Source organism: Blennius ocellaris, assembly GCF_963422515.1.
Source record: "Blennius ocellaris genome assembly, chromosome: 14".
Taxonomy (NCBI): Eukaryota; Metazoa; Chordata; class Actinopteri; order Blenniiformes; family Blenniidae; genus Blennius; species Blennius ocellaris.
Genome location: NC_137663.1, coordinates 23,552,877 through 23,574,530, shown reverse-complemented (window position 1 = coordinate 23,574,530; position 21,654 = coordinate 23,552,877). Strand labels below are relative to the sequence as shown.

Here is a 21,654-nt window from a genome sequence, read left to right as displayed (position 1 = left end):
GCAGCGCTGACTTTTTCCCCGAACCTCGCGTATGTTTATGTTGGCAGGATGCTGTTTTGCAGTGTTATATAAGGGCTGGTGGATGGACTCAATACTAATCTGCCACAAGCCATAATGAGATGATTCCCTGTCTTGAACTTGGGCCTGATCAAAGATACAGTACTAAAGTCACACACACTGTGATCCCCTCTGTATCTCATGCCGAGCTTGTCCGGATCCCAGTTCTTAGAAACAATCATTCACCAGATAAGTGATCCTCGGATTCATCCCTATCGTTCCCAAAAGATTAGCATATTTTAAAATATATGAGAACGTTACATAATTTTGTATTATTTGTAATTGCAAGATTTTATCCATCCGCACGGGCAAAACTCTGCAATACAGTGAAATGTCCCGTTCGTGTTTATAGACACAGTTTGTGTTTCAGTGGGATCAGTGTACGCTGCATGACAGGAACACTTCTTATTCATCTTGTTTGTTAATAAGTTCCCTCTGCCTGTGAAGTTGGGTCAATTCTCTGCCCGTCAGGCTCAAACGAGAATGGCGATTGTGGTAATCTCTCATTTGTGGGACGCACACACGCACCGCCAGTGGCACGCGCGCACCCAGAAAGGGGCCATGTTGTGTGAACTCTAATCCCCTCTAACAACAGAATGGTACAGTCCAGTAATCCGCTCTCTGTTGCTGTGGCAGCGGTGAGAGGGTTTTGGATGGTAGGTAAGACTCCCAGCCGCACTAAAGACTTTTCTCTCTCTCGCCCTGCTCTGGATAACTAGCAGGCCAAGGGAAGCCTTGAAGTTGCCACAGATCACACTAAAGGGGTAGGTCATCTTGTGAGTTTTATTGTGGGTGTGTGCGTGTGTCAGTGTCAGCTGTGCATGTAGATCTCCGGATAAACTCCTATGTGTCTGCTTGGCGTTGCACTGAAGCCGTGCAGCACTCACAGTTTGGGACTTAACAGTAAAAAGCAGTTGGTGTCAGGAGCACCGTGGGGTGTCCGAGAATTGGCTCAAAGCAGCAGGAGGTTGCAATATCTAAGATATTAAAGCCAGCAGCTTATTCTAAAAGGTTACGAGGATCTTACATGCCCCCATCGTAGTAATGCAATACGACTCATAGCTGAGGGGATTTTTTTTCCTGTCGGTCGTTGTATTTTTAATATTCATTTCAGTAAATCCTGCAGCAAATCCCACTGTCGTCTGGGACGGACAGCCACTTTCTCACAAATCAGAAGGAAACGGGACGAGTACGAGGCCTAGTCAAGGGCAGCCCGTCAGAAACCTGCTTTTGTAACAGTCATATTTCGGAGCTTCCAGATGTAGAATTTAGACGGAGCGACTGAGCGACCGGGGCGGCGAGAGAGCGTCCGATTGGTGGATATCGATATGTTCCGTATTAAAAAGAAAATCAACGGCCAGGCCAATCCATTAAGGTGCTTTTAAAAGAAGTGATCCAGTTACCCGTTTCAGTAGTCTGCAGGGATTACACCAATGTGCTTATGGCATTCGGGGCCTGCTGAATGGGATCTGGCCCTGCTTTAGTACGCATGGGCCCAGAGTGTACTTGATCCTTCAGTGTACATGGACCACACCAGTGTGAAGTGTGCACAGTGGCACCTCACCGTGTGAAGCAGTGTGCACGACAGAGGAGTGAGTTTATACACCAGGACACGACAACACTTTGAGTCGGCTGCAGTCTCGCCCAGAGGACAGTTTCGGGACGGGATGCTCCTCTGGTCACGCCGTGACAGACGACGCATACGAAGGTCTTTGTGTGTCGTGTAGGGTTTTAAAAGTTTCTTTTATTGCAATTCACCTTGTGTCCCACCGTGGTGATGCTTCGTGAAAAGGCTGGATGCAGCAGGAAGGACGTCCAGCGTAAAGTTGCTGGTTACAACGACTGTGAGACTCCTGGAAAGGAAGCAGCAAATTGATGCTTTATTTTAGTTTTTAACATCAGTTTTTAGCATCTTTCCACTTTGATTTAGTATTTTTACCACTCGTAACGTAGTTCAGCTCTGTCAGGATCAAGCCAGAAAGTGTCTTTCTGTTTTTCACAAACGTTATTTCTTCATTATGTTTCGACATGCTCGTCACAACCCAAAGTGAACCCAAAATACAGCACGTTTGCATTTTTGATATTTAAATAAAATCATAATTGTAGGTTAATTCATCTATGAAACCTTTCAAATCTTGAATGCATACAGTTCTGGTGTTGGCCAGTAGACATATGGATGTAGATTCATGAACTTCATGCATCTTTTTTTTTGCTTTTATAAAACAACATTTGAGGAACAAGGCTTGCTGAAGATCTAAAAAAAATTTATGAAAATGTTTAGGCTTTCAGCATTCCGGTTGAAGATGTGCAAACTTATTTATTGCTTGAATAAGCAACTGAATATGCCGTTTCCTTCTGACATGGCAGTGACACGTTCTGAGGAACTTTTAAATCAATGTTTTAAAGACTAAAATTCATGATTCATTTTGTATCTGCAGTATGATAATGAAGCGCCACTGTTTGGTGGAAGCATAACAGATGTTGATATAGATTTTTTTTTTTTAGTAAAAACAACTCTATTCATCTTGAATAAATGTAAACGTTGAAATTGAAGTGACGTCTGCTTCCAATGTTTCACTGTAGTTTTTGCTCCAAAAAGAAGCTCCAGGTTGATCTGCTCGGACTGTTGACGTGAAATCGATTACCTGACCCTTTTCCTTTTTCTGCAACAGTCAGCTGATGACTTTATCACAGAAGACGTCTCTTGTTACCACATCTCCGCTACTTCGTCTTGTCAGTTTGATAGAAATCCGTTTCCTCGGCGATTGGGAAACGTGACGGCGGCGTTTCGCTGCGGTTGGTCAGCAGGTTAAATCCTGGCCGTCCTATTGGACAATGAGACAGAGGCAGGATGTTTTCACTCAGAGCTGTAACCAGCTTTTTATCCTCAATCATTTCATTTTACTGCTGTGGCTTCATGTGCATGTGGGTCTGAGTATATTGATCCTGTGCTGCTCACTGAATGGAAATTGCTTCTGCACTCAAGTGTCAAACATCCTAGTGGAACATAAATATGCTCCGATATTTTGAATACTCTCACTCACAAGCTTGCTGGATTAGCCATTGAGTTTGAATAATATTAAATCTGAAGATTATGTAGCTTATTAATTAGGCAGGCTTTCATTATTTATTAATTTTTTTACCCAAATTGCTTCCTATTGTGGAATTGACGAGCTCTCTTGATAATGGTGAAGTTGTCTACTTCAAACAAAGACTAAACTTTGGGCCACAATATACATTTCTTTTGAGTATGAGCTTCTCACCGATATCTGTTAATAATTTGATGGGTTGGATGGACTCTAAAGAGGCGTCACCCGTTGTTTAACAACTGCTTTTAAGAGGAGAGAGTCTGTGGAAGGAAGGCTCGAGTTCTGGCGCTGCTGGACAGAGTTGCTCACAGTGTCCAAAAAGTGTCCAGTGGTTCAGGCATAGAGCAGTTACAGTTCTTTCTTTACTGGTTAGAGAAAGCTCTGTACAGTTTGCTCACTTGTTCTTTCTTGCCGGTTATCGCGTCGAGTGTGTTGGCACATAAACCTTCAAAACGACTCGTAATAGCCTGAGCTTTGGTCTAATGCTCTCTGTGTCAGTCCTTTTATTCCTCTCAACATTGTATAAACGACCTATTATATAATATTCCTCCCCTCTGTGCTCATCCGGCAAAACCATGTCGTAATTACATCACGTCTGGACCCTGATTGTGTCTGTTTTCGGCGCGACGTTGTGAGTTCTCGCATTCGCCACACCAGCTGCTCTTTTAAAAAATACAGTCTGCATGTGGGGAAGCAGTACACGCCCTTCTCAATGTACTAATGAAACGGTGTGAGACGTTAACTGATTCAACGTCGTGAACGAATAGTAAACCCTTTGAGTCCAGTTAATTATTAGACTGAGAGGTCAAGTTCTTAATTCACTGAAGGAGATGAGAAAATGAGATGTGAAAGAGTGCTTAAATGATAATAAAGACAGATTGGGATTGTTTAAGTGTCTGTAAGGATATTAGCTAATTTGTTTTTCTTGCTTTGTCGCTCGGGTGCCAGATTGTAGCTGCAAACAACGGACACGCAAACGCGCAGTACTACAAGCTAATTAAGAATTACAAGGGGATCGCCTTGGTTAACTATGAGTGACCAAACGCAGAGGTTGGACATTTGCCAGGGTGGTAGGATCACGTGGCACATCTGCGCTGGTAAGGGACGTGGAAGAATCTTCAGTTAACTGCGCAGGGACTCCGGTGCAGACCAAAAAGTGCCCGTTTGGAGCGCCTCACCTCTGGCCGCTGTTTGTCTCGGGGCCAACAGAATTAGTGCCTCCTGCTGGCATTTCGTCACCACTACTAACGCCCATCTGCTCGGATGTCAGAAAGATAAACCAGGGATGGCCTTGCAGGGCTGCGGGCTGATATGGCGCTAAACTGACAAAATATTGCTCTCCCCTCCATACCGCAGTCACTTGAGTGTTGTTATGCCTCAGCAAACCAGTCTGAATCCAGATGTGGCGTGTGGTTGCCCGATGAGTTGTTGTCCTGCGTTCTTGTGCAGTTGCAACTATTTAACCGACATTTTCCTCCCCGGAGCTGCACAGGACACATATTGATACCGATACTGAAAAAAATTAAAGTCACATTCAACTTAGACAGGACATTTTTCAAGACCAAGCATGTCTTTACACTAGCAGTTGTGTAATTTCCCAGAACTTGTTCAGCAGATCATCCTTCCATCCGTCTTTCTTACTCGTTTTGTCCCGGCGGGGTCACAGAGGTCGGATCCGGTGTGGTGGAGACCTGTCCCGGCTTCACCCTGTTGGATAAGTCACATGAGGCTCTATGCGATCTGGATGACTGGACGGTCATCAGAGCTGGATCCGGTCCCGGCTTCTAGTAGAAAAGAAAAGGGGCTTGACTCTTCTGCAAGTTATCAGTCCATCCATCAATGGAGCACCAGAGTGCCGTTTGATCGTGTCTCACTCGATACGGGAAAACACATTATCAGCCACAGGAACTTCCGTAGTACTTTGTGCAGCCCTTTATCCTCCACCACCATGGCTACGATCTCACAGTCAGCACAAAGCAATGACAAGCCAATATCTCCGCGAACTTTTTCATTTTCCCTCGGCACCCATTCAGGACACATATTGCTTGAGCAGCAAAGCTTAATAGCCACGCTGGTGTTGAAATGTGATATTATGAACATTGATCATTGTCACGAGCCATCAGAAGCCGACAAAAACTACGTGTCCCTGTTCATTTTTTCCCTCAGTGCGTTTTGGGTGTAGCATGAAATAGCCCAACCTTACAACCTTTCCTTCACTGCATCACGGAGGTTGGAATGAGGAGCACATATATGCATCCTGATGTTGATATTTTGTAGTTTGTTTCATGTCACACATGAAATCCCACCTATATCTACCTAACAGAGTAAGTGCAGCCCTTTTAACATGGGGCCTTACTTGGATGTTGGATTAAATGCCGTTTGGGGAGAACAACAATGCTTTTGGAGAAACTTCCTCTCCACTGACCTTTTACGTTATAAACTGGAACCCCAGCTTTCGTTGGTCAATCATTATCTGCAGCCTCCAGACAGATTTGCGCCTTCCTTGCTCAAGCACACTCCACATTCTAGGACCATGTCAACACACTTGTGCTTGCACTATTTATGACATTACATGTTAAGGCAGTGGTGCCATATTCAGCCACATTTCAAACAAAAGTACCTGAAACTTTTAGTTGTAGTTACTTTTCTCGAAGTAACTTAAAAAGTTCATGTTCCCATTAATGCTATTATTGCTTTTCGCTGCGGTCTGAAGTGTCAGGAGTGTATTACTCCGGGAGGCTGCTGACGTAGCAAAAAGCAAGGATTGTCGATGCACTATACTTCCAATCAAAGTGGTACAATAAGAGCACCTTTATTAAAGCAACTTAGACATTAAACCAATGTTTGAACCTTCCATAAGTACAACACAACCGGGGACTTCTTTAGATAGAAGACGATAGAAAACGGAAAACACTTCATCCAAACTAAACTTGGATCCGAGTGTCCAGCGGCCCAAATGCAAACTTCCTGTGATAGTTCCTTGTTACTCCTCATGCACTATGAGAAAACAGTGGGGGGTTTTTTGTTGTTGTTTTTTTAAATACAAACTGGAAATCATTTATTCCTGGATGCTGAAATAATATCAATAAATTACATATTTCTAACTATTTACGGTTGCTTACTGCTTTGGAACATCTGATTTTACACTAGATTTCCTTGTTTAATAATAATACTTCATATAAAAAGCCTAAGAGCACCCCAGGTACCGGCGCCCATGTACCTTGTACGGAATAACAAGTCAGTGTGGAGAGCGACAGAGCTGCACTGCCTCTTCAGAGTCATAATGCTTATGGTAACTGCACTGTGCTTATAATCTAAAGCCTATTCTGAAGCATAATCTCACCAGTTCATCAAATCTCTGCAGTGCATTTTGCAGAAGCGGTCACATGTGACGGCTATTTAGACTTTATTTCAAAGCGCATGATGGACAAAAATAATCTTGACATTGAATTTAGGCGTTTTCCCTCAAAGAACATACGAATTCTTTTTTTTTTTCCTTCCTTTTTGTTTTCTTCAATGTCCCTAAATGCTTCTATACTGTTGAGTCTTACTGTGAGTGTGAGCTATTAAGATTGCGATCTACACTTGAAGATATATACACACTATGATTACTGGACTGAACTGGAGTTCTTCATGAGATAAGCGATACTCATTATTGTCTTCCTGCGGAAGGAACCAACATAAAATAACACGAGACCCAGAACTCAACACTAGTTTGGCACCTGTGTTTTCAGTAATGAAGCAGTAAAGACTATCTATTTTTTTGCTTGCAAAATATAATTAGCATTAAAGCCACACTGCGAGTTTGGTCGACAGAAACCCTGCATCCAAAAATGAGACCGATTTAAATTGTACTTTTTACCTAAAAGGTTTCAGGTTATTACGTCCGCCAAATAATGAGTGTATATTTGTTTGTCTGTCTGTATGTCTATAAGCAAGATCACTTCAAAACTACGGCACAGATTTTGTGGGCATTTTCAACACAGGTTGATATTAGGTCTTGGAAGATCCCATATAATTTTGGAGATGATCCAGAAACCTTTTTTTTTTTGTTGGAGTCCAGGTCAACCTTTGGCGGACGTCAATAATCTCTGATTGCTCTTGTTCATATTGGGTTTTCTGTGAGAGTTGATGAAATGTAAACATTTGCATTAAAACTAAGCGATATCTGCTGCTTTTCTTAATTATAGACTCATATACTATCTTTGTACTGCTCAAGCCTCTTCAAGTCAACTCTTGTGGAATCGAGCTTTTTTTGTTTATAACTGTACAGCTGAAAAGAAAATGTACCTAATTTCTTCCCATGCTAACCAGAGGTGCCGCTTGTTTAACGTGCCGCAACGTCCCACTGAGACGGGCGGTGTGTCTTTGAGTGTATAAGACGGGAGAATGTAAGAAAGACATCCCCTCTGCAGCACGTGGCTTTGATCCTGTTATTGGGTCACGGCCTTGGCTATACTAGCACAGTTCTGCTCTGAACATAAGTAGGTTTGCTCTAAAATTAGATGCTGATTCCCGACTCTTAGCCCTTAACCAACGTCAGCCTGCCCCCCCTCTGCCCCCTTAAAGGAATCATGCAGTCTTGAAAGATGACTGCTTTAAAAAAAGCAACCTACTGGGAAGCGCCCAAGTTATCTCACGCAGGCTAATTAGAAAAGACACTGTTAATGTGTTCCAGTCATGTTGTAGGCCAGAGGGATTCCCCCTGGATTATTCATTGATTGTAGTTGGACCACAGAGAAGCAGGCTTGCTGCTAATCCCTCCCTCACAGAGGGGGGGTGTGGTGTTAAAGGTTATTGTCCAATGCACACAGTACTGTCTTCTCAGTAATTGCTTTTAGGAAAACAAAAAAAAAATCAAAACGACTGACTGTCCTCTCTCGTTTCCTCCCCAGGTTGTAGGAGAGACCCCGTGTGTGGCGTTAGATGAAGCTCCATCCAGGTGTGAGAAGACTCCCGGAGAGGAGGGGGAGTCGGGGCTGCGAGTGACGCCCCAGCCGGGCCTCAGCCCGACCCCCTCCTATCAGGAGGATCGCACGGAGGAGCAGCGCCTACACTTTCTGGTGAGCGCGTTGGCGTGTGCAAGAAGCGCCCTTCGACCCCCAGGGCGATGAAGTTCTGAGGGAATTGGAGCCGCTGCAGGTTGACGTTAAGATATTTAGCCGAACGGACAAAACTGGCCGAACACGCCTCTCGGCGGCAAACGGCCGTGTGAATCAGGGGCCCCGCGTCGTCTTTCGCTTCCATGCAAAAGCCTGAACGTCAGCACTGTGGCTGAGCTGACCGCCACCGAAGGAAAAACTACCGTCCGATTTGTTATGTAATGCCGGGATTATTTTGATCTTGTCCCTTGGAAACAGAAGAGCAGCACATCACCCTTGCTGATTCTACAAGTAGGTTGCAGGGCTTAAATAGGCCACGGCCCCCCCTTCCAGCTCTGTGCCGACTTTCTTTGTGGAAGAACGGAAATTCGCCACAATGCTGATACTGTACGCCTAAACAGCAAAAAAAAAAAAAAAAAAGTACTTAGATTACGGGAAGAGATTACAGAAGCAGGAGCTCAGGGTCTGTTAGCCCGCACGCCGTCACTATCACGGACTGGGTATTTTTCCTTGGCACTGATTTGTACGCATTGAGACAGATTTCCAGTGTTCAACTTGGGGAACGCAGTTTGTAAATTAAGCTCAGAAGGAAAGTGGGGAATCGTAGAGGAAATAGCTGCTTTACGTGATCTGGCTCAGAGTCGCCATCAAGCCCCGAGTTAGTCCAGAAAGCACGCAGGTGATATTTTTAACCACACCTGGTGTCCTTGGTCAGTCCACTGCTGCGGTCTGGATCGAACAGATTCGGACTTGTGACCCAAACTACGTCAAGATAAACAAGATACATCAGATTACGTTCATAATTCTGCACAGGTGTGAAGATCGGTGGAAAGAAGCGGCTGTTTTCCCTCAACAGTCCATTACCACCGGGGCTCTGTATTAATCCCATTCCTGAGCAGCTATGCAGACACTCTGCGCTTCATTAATTAGACTGGAGTGGCTTGTCACAGTCTCTCTTGACATGCCACGGTTTTCGTAATGGGATTTGTGGCGTCTTAATATGATGTACCCGCCAATCGCAGACGGAATTAGGCATCAATCCCATCACACAACATTATCAGGGCACCGATATAGTTATAGTTCATAACTACCTAACCACAAACATAATAATGAGGCTTCTATTAGCCTCCATGAGCGAACTCATGTCGTCGATTTAAACATGTTAGTCATGCCAGTTATTAGCATGTCAGCCTCAACATTATGTGCGTGCTGACGATTGTCTGCTGTCTGCTTGGATCTGATGGTGAAGATGAAGATTGTTTAAAATAAATATTTAAAAGAACGAGACAAGTTCAACTTGTTCCACTGGTTCTCAGAACTTTTTAGGTTTTTTTTGGTAATATAGGGCTTTTCTTTTTCAACAATGTCCTCTCAAACCACAGAAACAAAATAGTTAAACACAGTTTTCCACATGTTTAAAAGTCAGCACTAAAGTCATGGTATTGCTCTTTTTTTGTCTTTATACCAGATTTCTTAAGATGCCTTTTCCTTGTTTTTTTTTTTGGGTGAAACAGACTATAATCTGGTCATAGTTCGACAGTAGACCTGATGAACTTCGTCTTTTATGGTTTTTGCTTTCGTTTTTATATCCATAAATCTTAGTTTTTGTAATGCCGGCAGTCTTTCTTAAATTTGGAAACCACTCCTCTGAGTATGTATATGTATACTTCACAGTGGAATTCAGCACTTTGATGCACTGTTTGTCTAACTGACAGACAAAACGCTATAATGTACAGTACAGTAAAAATTTACAATGCAATTACTTAAAATCTGTCGTCCTAAAATCAAACTGTGCTTTGACGCAATGACACAATTAGTATAATACCTATTATATTACCTAGGGATCTTAATACTTGACAAGCTTTCCCGAACCATCCTCTGACTGATCGATGGCATTTGTTTATTGACTCACAATAAATTAGCAGATAAATATTGACAATCTGACACGTCATTGCATTTCCAGAACGTGTGACCAGACGTGGTACGTTTGGGTATTTCGTGTTTCGGCCCCACGGTCGCACGTCTCTGCCTGAAACCCACCGTTCAGACCGACACACAGTCAAAACAAATCAGTGCACAGATTGCAGTTCAATTATCTTTATTGTCTTGCTGTGTCACGGCTGATCACAGTGCAGGATCTCCTCCAGTCAGCTGCTGGTGGTCTACAATTAGCCTGTCTGTCTATCCTGTGGGGCCACCCCCGCCCCCCCACCCCACCCCCCACCCACCACCACACACACTCAGTGGTAATACTTGATTGAGGTCCTGTGGTCATGCTGAAATAAGCTGATTTCTCCGATGCTGGTCCTGCATGTAAGCTGCATTTAGAATAATTAAAGGATGCTAAGCTTTGTAATACCTCATTGCGGTGGTGCCGGAGGTCAGTATGGACGTAAAGCCAGTGTTTTCTGTTTTGTGAAATGCAAATCATTTGTCACAATATTATTGATGACAGTAAACGGCTTTGCTCTTGGTTTCCACTGTGTTTAAAGCCGTGCAAATGTCTAGACAAAGGGGCTCTGTGTGCTGATCCCTGCCGTGGCTGCTGTTGCAGGAAAGTGAGCTGAGCAAGAAGAGAAAAGAATGTGAAAATCTTGAGCATGAAGTAAAGAAGCGACAGAAGAGATGTCTGGATTTGGTGAGCAGTCCTCCTTGTTCCTTGTCGCGTGCTCTCTGGCTGCCCTCCAGTCTGCTTGAGGCTTTACTGTGGTTGCACACATTGACCACTGGCAGACAGTCGGATTCACCTCAGTGTTACCTTGCCTGTGCCCCCCCCCCCCCAACAGGAGAGCCAGCTTGAGGATGAGCGAGGCAAAAATGAGCAGCTAAAGGAGGAGGCGGATCTCCTCAGGAGGAAGGCACAGGTGCTCGACCAGGTTTGTGTTTTGTTTTTTTTGTTTCTTTTACCCATTTGACCTCCCTTAATAAAGATTTTTTATTTTTTATTTTATTTTTTCCTCTTCTGGTCAGTTGTGATAAAAAATTTTTTTGTGGTTTTGTCAGACTCGGGCTGAGAATGAGGAGCTGAGGGAAGATCTCTCTGAAGTGACCGCTCAACACAATTCAGTTCTCGAGGAGAACCAGAGACTCCGTGCCAAACTGGAGAACCTAGAGCAGGTCCTAAAGGTAGTCGTGGAGTGAGATACTTTGTGTGTCGTTTCTGATGCCGCTCCTTGACGCGCCGCGACGCCTTGTCCTCATATATAACGTTATCTTCTTTCCCAACAGCATATGCGAGAGGTCGCCGAGCGAAGGCAGCAGCTGGAATTGGAACATGAGCAGGCACTGGCTATCCTTAAATTCAAACAGGATGAAATCAAACGGTTACAGCGGGTAAGAGCAGAACCTCGATGACTGCGTATCACACAGAATAGCTTTCATACTCCAGTCACAGGCTGCTGTATGAGGCGCTCTGTCCAGCAGGAGGCAACCTTTAGGCACCAATAAGACTTCTTGTTTTACCCAAAGAGCTCGCTCTGCAATGTAGGAGAGGTTTCGTAGGCGAAGGGACAAAATCACCATGACTTTCTGTCTTTCTTTTTTTTTCTTTTTTTAATTATCAGGCTCAGTTATTCGCCAAGAGGGAGCATGAAGGAGTGGTTCAGATGCTGGAGGTGAGTCCGTGCTGCTGCAGTATGACAGCATATAATATGTTTACGCCATCCTGTGCTTTTGTTACCGTCCTGTAAAGTCCTGGAGGGGTTCATGTATCCAAATTGACTTGGCATAATAAAGAAAATCCTGCAGCCAGCGCCACACAAAAGAGATGTTCCGCTGCACGTCTGTCATATTCTGCAGGAACATGAATTAGGGTGTCTTTTTATGGCATTTGTATCTTCCCGACAGCAAACAAAAAGACATCAGCAATCAACTCATCCCCTCCTAACTCTATTCTTATCCACACACCTGACTGAGAAGCAGTTGCAGTGAACAAAACATTTATTTTTGTAGCGTCAGCGGGCCTGAAAAACCGTTTGAACAGATGTCTCCTCTGCCTGCCGAAGGGAGACGTTTACGCCATTGCTCCGTGCGAGGGCCACGCGCTTCACTTTAACTCCTCGTCTGATTGGCTAACTGAGTTTAAACAATCATAAGAAGAAGAAAAAAAGGATCAGAAGTAGTTCATGACTTGCGGCAAAAACCCTAAAAGTTTGATCGATGGACGTGTGTTTGTTGCTTTCCTGACCCCAGTGCAATTTGTTCCTCCTTATTTTAGGAGTTGACTCAGCTTGTGTTGCAGAGGGAGCTGGTAGAGTATCGTTGCTCCTCTTTGGAAAAAAAAAACAACAACCCCAAAACAAACAAAACCTCTCATTTCCTTCCTCTTGGCTCCGTTTTTCACCCTCTGCTCGTCTCTATTTAAACCCCGACGCATCGCAGGAGAAAGTCTCCTTCCCTCTCGGAAGCCCGAGCTTTTGCCACCAAGTCAACACTCGACCTTTCTTTCTCAATCTGTTGCAAACGCCGAAGGTTTAAGGAAACACTGTGTGTTGACTGGAAGGGCGGGCGTGCGGGCTGCCGAGGGGCCAGAGACATTCTCCCGATTCTGGTTTCCGAGAGTGGGTTTGGATTTTCTTGCTGATGTGGACTCAGGACTGCTCTGCTTCTTTAATAATGTCTATTCCCTTCCTACAATTCACAGTCTGAAAAGCATGTGTTTGTTTTTGTTTGTATCTAACCAGAGTACACTGGACTGCATGCAGGTATTGCTTGGCCAAACACTTTATCTTCCTGCCACAAAGCCCTCCCTCCCTCCCCTGTAGATACAACCTTGCCTCCTTAAAACTTTCTATAGGATGCTCGAGGCCAGCCATGTTGAGTTATGCTCCATGTCACCACAGCTACTGTGATCTATGAAAATAAAAACGAGACGTTGCATCTCTGGAGATTGGATTTTAACGCTCTCTGCCACCTCAGTTCACTCGGTCGCAATTGCCTGCAGGCTCTGCGCTGTGTAGGTGAGAGCTGACAGGAAGTGTTGTTCAGGCAGTTTCATGCAAAGGCTTTTGTCAGATCAGCCTGCCAGGAAACTCTCACCGCAACCGGAAGTGAAATCAGCTGCATATAGAAAGTCAGCGGGGCCGAGACAAACCTCTGTGGGGTTTCTGGCAAACAACCCATCGCTTGTCAGGTCGCTTTGTGAAAGTCCACGCAAGCGAGGGAGAGATCGAGCAAGAAACACGACACAAGAATTAGAATCCTTTCTGAATAGCATTTCGCACCCTAGCAGAAAGTTACCGTCCTCTTTGTTTCCATTCAACCTGTAACCCTTTGTGTTTGCAGCTTGTGACAAATGTTTCACTGACGTTTCATGTCGTCTGTCTTGCAGAAACCTTTAATTCCTTTCATGCAAAAAGTGTTTCTTTGCTATATTGCATTGTTCCATTTGTCTATCAACCAAAATAGTCACCTGTTTGTGAGACTATATTTGACTCATGATCAATGTGAGAAAAGGTTTCTGCAGGAAAGTTTTTTTTTTTTAACTAACTCCCACTGTGTTACAAACCTCTACATAACTGACAAAAGGAGAAATCCACCTTAAAACACATGCGCTCCTCTGAGTACACGTAGTTCTGTGAGCTTGGAAAACTATGTTCCAGCACCACAGCGCACATTGAAACTGTGCATATAAAGTATTAAAAGGTGGATTTTTCCGGTCAGCGGTTCGTAATGCTGAGTTTTCACCGCCCGTTTGTCTTCCACATTGGCTGCGCCTCGCGTGCAGTCGAAGGTCCGGGAGCTGGAGGAGAAATGCCGCAGCCAGAGTGAACAGTTTGGCCTGCTCTCCCAGGAGCTGGAGAAGTTTCGGCTTCAGGCCTCGAAGGTGGACCTGGCCAGCTCGAGCCTCCTCAACAATCCCAGCCTCTCTGTTCTGACCAACGGGGTGGGCCTGACGACAGAGCGAGGTGAGCTGCTCTGGACTTCCCATCCGAGATGGATTACGCAGAGCATTTCTCATTTTTGTGAGCTGTATGTGATGGGATTCCACTTTTTTCTTAACCCAAACAAAGTTATTTAATAGGTTAAGATCATATAGTTAGATGGTACATCTTCGAGATCTTAATGGGTTCAAATATGTTGAGCTCATCACTTCATCACGTGATGAATTTATTTGAGCAAAATTTATCAATCTATAAGAAATGTGTAACTTCTGTCTGATTGTTGACTTGCAGCACATATAAGTCTGGGCTTTTCTATATCATTTCAATAAAATTAGAAATGGATTCAGCTTCCCTTGTTGATCATCATAAAGTTCATTGATTATTTCAAAGGTAGTTTTTACAATAAAATAAGAATTGCTCATTTGTTATTATGGAAGCATGGCTTGGCCCTGTTTTTTTAGGTTTAAGTTTTTTTTTCTTCACTAGCTCTGTACTTTCCTTCTCAACATAAGTATTAATGATTTTTTTTTAGCACATAGGTTATATGCCTGTGTGTTTTCAAAAGCCTGAATATCCAAACTTTCTCCTACGCTGTCCGTGTGTTTTTAGACTGCACTGGTGGCACATTGGATATGGTGTCGCTGGGTGAAATAGCCTTCTGGAGTCTTGAGGGGGGTGACCCTCTCTCCTTCCCCGAGGGTAATGACCCGCTCGGTACGCTCTCCGCCTCCGTTACTCACAGTGTGTGTTGGACATTGTCACCAAAGCACGGCATGTTCCGACCCCGTCATCTCACTCGCAACGTCACCGCATCAGTCCCGACGCCGTAACAGAGCTCGTCTCACCATCCCATGAAGGTCGGGGGCGTGTGGAACCAGTTAAGCCCCTTAGCAGCGCTGGTGTGACACACGTGGTCACAAGGTAGCGTGACCTCTCACCCCAGACAGATGGAAACAGGATTTTTTTTTTTTTTCTTCCCCTCCCCTGTTTAATCAGCCCCGTTTAACCTTGAGCCTCCTGCATGACAACCGGTGACCCGCCCGCCCCACAGCTCATGGATTCAACCAGGTTAACCAGCCCGGGGGCCGTAGGTCTTCCACTGGCACCGCAGATTATTATATTTACCGCTTTCCTTTTTTTTTTTTTTCCTCTTTTTTTTTTTTTCTCTCTCCCGTCAGATGTGGCCGCCGCGCTGCGCCTGGGGTCGACCCCGCACGCCGCGGGGCTGTCCAGGGTGGAGCGCTCCCCCGTCACCAAGCACCGAGAGCTGCCCACCATCAGCGTCAGCAAGTCAGGCTCCACCTCCAGCAAGTCGGAGACCACACACCTCACCCCCAAGTCTGACACCCACCTCAGTCCGCACAAGTCCAGCCCAACGCACGAGGTACGACCGGGAGCTTTGTCCACGTTTATACCAATAATCCAAACGTGCGTGTTTGAGATTAATTAGTAGTTCCTAATTGCTTGAGGTGTGAGTGTGTGTCTGTCTATGCTGGTCTACAGTGTGTACACCGCTGGGATCACCTCCAGCCCACTGCCACTGAGTGGAGTGACGTGTTATGGGTGGTCACATCTTACATTTGCATTTGCTAAATGTGATTTAAACTAAAGCTACACATACTGTTATGAGGGGTCATGCTATTCACAGAGAAGGCAAAGCATTACTTGCAATTGAGGAGTCGGCGTGAAAGAGCTTGTAGACGTGGCTTGAATCTCTGCTTCTGAAGCCCTGAAGAGCACTCGCACACCTCAAACCTGCTCTCCTCTTTCATAGACCCATGAAGGGAACAACGTTTAATTCCAAGCAGTGGGAACAGGAGACTCCTCCTTCCAGGTTGTGTCACTGTGCAGCCCTTCCTCCTACATTGTTTCCACATAGACGGGCAGATCAAGATTACCAAGACGGCCCTGCGCGATCACATTGTTTGCCTGGATTTAATGGATTAAAGTCACACTCCTTAACCTCCCTGTCATCTCACGCAAGTGCAGACCATAGCTGAATATGTCCAAGCCGCTACTGCTCACAAACTCCATGAATGCGTTTTAGATTTGCTGTCAAAATGGAGCAGTTTTCTAAATCACATCTTATGGCGATGTCAGATCTTGCACTGCGACTCGGGGTCTTTTCATCAAGTCACTCTTCGGCCTGCAGTTCAACAAAGCCCATATTTAGTGAGATAATCCACTCCGCACTGTGGATTATGAAGGTTATACAGTAGTAGTTGTGGGTGATTATCCTTAAAAAGGTTTTCCCAGGGAGCTATAAATACCACAACCTTTCTAATTGTATTGTGCGTAGCTGTTATGAATGAAAGTCAGACTCCACATCAGGTATCCAGGTGATTCTTTCCGAGGTCTACTGACTCTTTCATATTAATCACTGTGTTTGAATAGAAAACCTGGTATATGTTTGGGATTTTAACTACTTACATTTTAACAATTGAAATAGTTTTATGTCTAATGTTTAATGTCCAGTTGTTTCTGTCACCTTCCATTCAAAGGGAATATAAAGTCAAACACAAAAACTTCAAATGAGTTCACACTGATCTGCACTCACTAGAAAAGTGAGTAAAATGTAAGTGTTCAGAAAGATGTTTCCAGAAGGTACTCGGGTTATATTGCAAAAAAAGTGCTCTCTTTAACTTTGCTTTTAACAAACGAGAAATCGATGTGTGTATTTGCTCCTTCTTTCTGCATGGAAAATAATATGTGAGGCGTCTTATTGGACTACCAGTTCAATTCCCTGTTGAATGGGTTCAAAGACGTAGGATGAACAGATCTGGCATATTTTTCATGGGTGCTATCCACATAATAAAGGTTTTACTGTCTGCATACAAGCCATACGTTTTCATTTTCCTGTACGACTTAAAAGAATTGCCAACATGTCTTCAATAATTGTAAACTATTGCATCCAAGCAGCTATTTTTTTTTTTTAAAGGGACAACACAAACTGCAGACTTTAACCTACACGGTAAAAGGAATAACCGCAGTTGGTATTTGTTGTTCTCAGGTGGACACAGCCAGTGAAGTAGAGGAGTTGGACATCGATGTCGCTCCAGCACCTTACACCGCCAGCAGAGGCGCAGCCAAGCTTCAGGTCTTCATCGCACGATACAGGTGAGTGGGGCGGTAAGAGTCTTCTCCGGTCAGCAACAGTTCAACTTGTACTGAAAACGGTGTCGTGGCGTCTTTCCTGCTGGCAGCTATAATCCTTATGACGGCCCCAATGATAACCCTGAGGTGGAGCTCCCGCTCACTGCTGGGGAATACATCTACGTATACGGAGACATGGACGACGATGGCTTCTATGAAGGTAACTCTGCAGTGTCACTCACGCGTTGTGTCTCCAGCATCATGTTGCGGCCGTGGCGGTCAGTGTGACGTGGTGGCTCGTTGCAGGTGAGCTGATGGACGGGCGGAGAGGGCTGGTCCCTTCCAACTTCGTGGAGCGTGTTTCGGACGACGACGTGATGAGCGCCCACCACCCGGAGACCGGCGACGCGTCCCACAACTCCCTGCTCGACAGCAGCCTGCACAGTGCCAGCCACCAGCATCACCTCCACGCGGGGGTCAGCGCCTCCGAAAGGACAGAAGCCTCCGCTGCCTCCGGCCCCGCCTCGGCCCCCTCGGATCCAGCATCAGCCTTGGCCGCCCCAGCCCCCCTCACCAACGGCCTGGACTTGGATTTGGAGGAGGTGGGGCTGGACGTTGTGCCTTACCCACGTAAGCTCAACCTCATCAAGCAGCTCGCCAAGAGTATCATCATCGGCTGGGACCCGCCGCTGGTGCCGGCGGGGTGGGGCAACGTGTGGAGCTATAACGTGTACGTGGACCAGGAGCTGCGGCTCAACGTGCCCTTCGGCTCCCAGACCAAAGCGGTGCTGGAGCGGCTGGACATAAACCTCAAGGCCTACCGGGTGTCGGTGCAGAGCCTGACGGAGAAGGGGCTCTCGGACCAGCTCCGCTGCAGTATGCTGGTCGGCCGGGACGTCTGCGTGGCGCCCACGCAGCTGCGCGTGGAGAGGGTCACCGCCACGTCCGCCAACCTCACCTGGCTGCCCAGCAACAGTAACTATGTGCACATTGTGTCCTTGAACGAGGAGGAGTGTGAGCTGGTGAAGGCCGGCTGCTACTCGCTGTGCCTGAACAACCTCCTACCCAGCCTGCAGTACGCGGTCAAGGTGGAGGCGCGGCCGCACCGCACGCCGTGGGAGCTACCTGTGGAGCGGCGGGAACACCGGAGCGCGACCATCGCCTTCAGCACACTGATGGCAGGTCAGGATCCACTCTGTCATTTGTCCGTGTTGTTGGAAGTTTCCAGGCTGGCGACACTGACGGGATGTTTCTCTGCATGTGTGTCGGCGTGTCATCCAGCATTTACAATCCAGAAAGCTTCTCTTTAGTTGTGAATAAAGGATTAACGGCAGCGTATGTACAAGATATAAACACATGCAACAATCAACCAGCTTTATGTTGTGAATGTGAATTTTTTTTTAAACTTCGTCATAAACGTATCAGCAACTCCGAATATATTCAATTGTATTCAAGCTGTGGCATTTTATGTAATCGTGAATTCTCACATAAGCAATTTTCTTACATGACTTTTCATTCAAAGGTCTTGTTCACTTGTTAATGTTAATCTCTTATGTCTGATACTGCGGTTGCCAGAGCTCCAGCTACACAGATTGATGTGTGACACTCAGCAGTGAGCAGCGAGTTTAAATTCACTTCGTAACAGTCACTTTCACTGCTCTCTGAATTGCTTTAATGGCCAAAACATCTTTACAGAGTCATTAGATGTACAGATGGCATCAGTTGGTCAACTTGTTTCAGCATGTACTTCCTCTGGGGCCATGATATCGAAACGTTTTATCATTCTTACACTCAGGCAGTACAATTTAAGACATTTCATCTTATCTCACAGAGATATTTTAAAACCAAGGATGTTTAAAAAAAAAAATCTAAACAAAAATCAATCAATGCTGTCATGATAAGTTTGGTTTGGCATGATCAAAATTATTCAAATGAAATTATATAACTGTTGTAGTACACGTTTTTACAAACTCACCCTGGCAGCAGGACTTTGAAGCTAATGCTAGTTTTATATCTTCATCACTGATATCTCAGTGTTGTGCTGTGTCCACCACTCTTAAGAAATGTATTTAAAAATCAGTGTTTTTGTTGACATTTTTACCATTTGCTTGTTTGTTTGTCAGGCCGGATTAGAGCCTCTTGCAGGTTGTTTTTTTCCCCCCACAGGTATTATGTTTGACACCCATGATACAAACAGTGACTGTATACAGTGAAATGTTTAAATCAAAATCCAGTGGGACTAAGTAAGTTCACTATGGTACTTTGGTGGAGTTTCTGATACTCCTCTGTGTTTCTATCCTAGTTTGAAGTTGGCACCATGATAATTCTGCTTCTCTCAGTCTCAGCACCATTTTTATAAGTTCATGCTCTGTAAGTTCCACATTTGTATTCCGTGTGAGTTTCTTTCCACTAAATAATCCCTCATATCTGCTTAAGTTCCAAGCCCACAGTCTGGGAATGCAGGTATATGGTTTCTTAGTTTCCAAGATGTTTCTAGATGTCTAAATAGACAGATTAGATAGTCGATGACAACCCTCTTTGTAGAATATAGCGTAATTTCTCCCTCTCGATCACTGTAGTATCAACACGACCTCGTCCTTTGCTCCAGTGTAAATATTAAAACCCTTTCTTTTGCTTGCCGTCGGCTGTGGCTTGACGCCTTCAGGCCCGCCTGATGCTCCTCTGGATGTCCAGCTGGAGCACGGTCCCTCTCCGGGCATCGCTCTCATCAGCTGGCTGCCGGTCACCATCGATGCCGCGGGAACCTCCAACGGAGTCCGCGTGACTGGCTACACGATCTATGCCGACAAGAAAAAGGCGAGGACTTGGAAGCAGTTGTAACACGCGGCGATGAGTTTGCCCGTCTCGGGTCTAAAACGTCCGTGTAATGTCGTTCTTCTTCTCTCTCTCACAAAAAAGGTGCTGGAGGTGTCTTCCCCGACCGCCGGCAGCGCCCTGCTCGGCCCCTCTCAGATGCAGTCCCTGCAGGCAGCTCAGGAGCTCACCGTGCGCACCATGTCCGCCCACGGCGAGTCCTGCGACTCCATGCCAGTGAATGTGCCCTCCAAGCTGGCCGACATCATGGCCGGCCCGGCCACGCCCGCCCCAGCCGTGCCACCCCTGTCCTGCGGCCCCGTTTGCCCCAGCAGCCCCCCGCAGCCGCCGTCCTACGGGAACTCTCCTGCCAAAGTCTCCACGCCGCCCCGCACTTTGTCGCCAATGGCGCCGCTCCCCGGCCTCACGGTGGAAGTCGCCGCCAACCCGCCTGCCGCTCTGCGCCCCGAAGACCTGCTGTCGCCTGCCTCGTACGTGAAGGCCTGGGCTGACCCTTCAACTGCTGCTGCCTTGGCGGTGTGCGAGGCCACGTCGCCAGTGGCGTTCGCCATTTCTCCAGTAGTAAGCCTCCCTCCGCCATTCTTAATGAAACTATTTATGTTTCTTGATCGGAGGTGGTCTGGGCTTGTTGCTTAATTGACTTGTATTGACTAAAATTCTTATTTTTAGGTTAATGTGAGCCCCCCCACAACCTCAGCACTTCAGCTATCTCCGGTGGCGACACCTCAACCATCGCCGGTGGCAACACCAACACCAACACCAGCACCAACACCAGCACCGACACCGACACCAACACCGGCACCGACACCAGCAGCGGCAGCAGCACCTATGGTGGATCTGCGTAGGGACGCCGACAGCCCCGGGACCATCCGGCCCTTCCCCTCCATCACGGAGTTCATCGAGGACCCCAGTGCCAAGCTCGGGACACCAGAGCGCCTCGCCAGCCCCCCCAACGCCACCGCCATCGACCTCCTCAACCCCCCGGACATCAACCTGCACCGACCGCCCAGCACTTCGCCCCTGGACTCGGAGGCGGAAGAGGAGCAGGAGGGCAGCCGCCTGGTGTCTATCGAGGAGTTCTTGAGACAGGACCAAGAGCCGGTGTACTGTTTAAGGCAGCCGGTCAGTTCCGGTTCATTTATTCTCACCAGTGGCGAACGCAGCACAGTCACTCACACACTCGCGCGCCGCTGTTTCTTTTCAGGATTATGGCAGAGGGCTCGTGGAGCCTCCCACTGACTACAACGCAGACAACAGCCGCTCCGACCTGTCGGACATCTTGGAGGAGGAGGAGGAGGACCTGTACTCCGACCACCTGGGAGAAGCGCCTGCCAGAGGATACACGGTCGCAGCCAGCAGGGTAAAAAAAAACAAATGCAGGCATCTTTGTATTCAGTGTGGATGAAGGGAATGTTAAAATACAATACTGAATTGTGTGATTTTATTATCTCGATGGTATCTTCAAGTGTATGTTTTTCCCATTTGTATTATTCTCTTAACTGTCGGTATTCACATACATTTATACCATATTCTCATTGAACAAAACATTTGATCATCTCATGATATGATAAGTTATCAAGTCACGGTGGAAGGCAG

At 46.1% G+C, this 21,654-nt stretch overlaps 1 protein-coding gene across 4 annotated transcripts in view; it reads left to right on the top strand.

Annotated features, from left to right (window-relative positions):
• Positions 1-21,654, top strand: part of tspoap1 (TSPO associated protein 1) — a 56,143-nt gene that overhangs the window by 22,693 nt on the left and 11,796 nt on the right. For 2 of the 4 annotated variants that reach the window (XM_080509491.1, XM_080509489.1), the window contains 17 exons: positions 8,042-8,209; positions 10,803-10,886; positions 11,035-11,124; positions 11,252-11,374; positions 11,477-11,581; positions 11,812-11,862; positions 12,465-12,497; positions 13,974-14,154; positions 14,740-14,844; positions 15,309-15,514; positions 17,141-17,247; positions 17,334-17,443; positions 17,530-18,405; positions 19,889-20,040; positions 20,143-20,619; positions 20,728-21,180; positions 21,263-21,418. In XM_080509491.1, the coding sequence (XP_080365617.1) occupies positions 8,042-8,209; positions 10,803-10,886; positions 11,035-11,124; positions 11,252-11,374; positions 11,477-11,581; positions 11,812-11,862; positions 12,465-12,497; positions 13,974-14,154; positions 14,740-14,844; positions 15,309-15,514; positions 17,141-17,247; positions 17,334-17,443; positions 17,530-18,405; positions 19,889-20,040; positions 20,143-20,619; positions 20,728-21,180; positions 21,263-21,418 (3,477 nt within the window). The remainder of the gene's footprint in view (positions 1-8,041; positions 8,210-10,802; positions 10,887-11,034; positions 11,125-11,251; positions 11,375-11,476; positions 11,582-11,811; positions 11,863-12,464; positions 12,498-13,973; positions 14,155-14,739; positions 14,845-15,308; positions 15,515-17,140; positions 17,248-17,333; positions 17,444-17,529; positions 18,406-19,888; positions 20,041-20,142; positions 20,620-20,727; positions 21,181-21,262; positions 21,419-21,654) is intronic. The other 2 variants (XM_080509492.1, XM_080509490.1) reach the window with 2 other exon arrangements.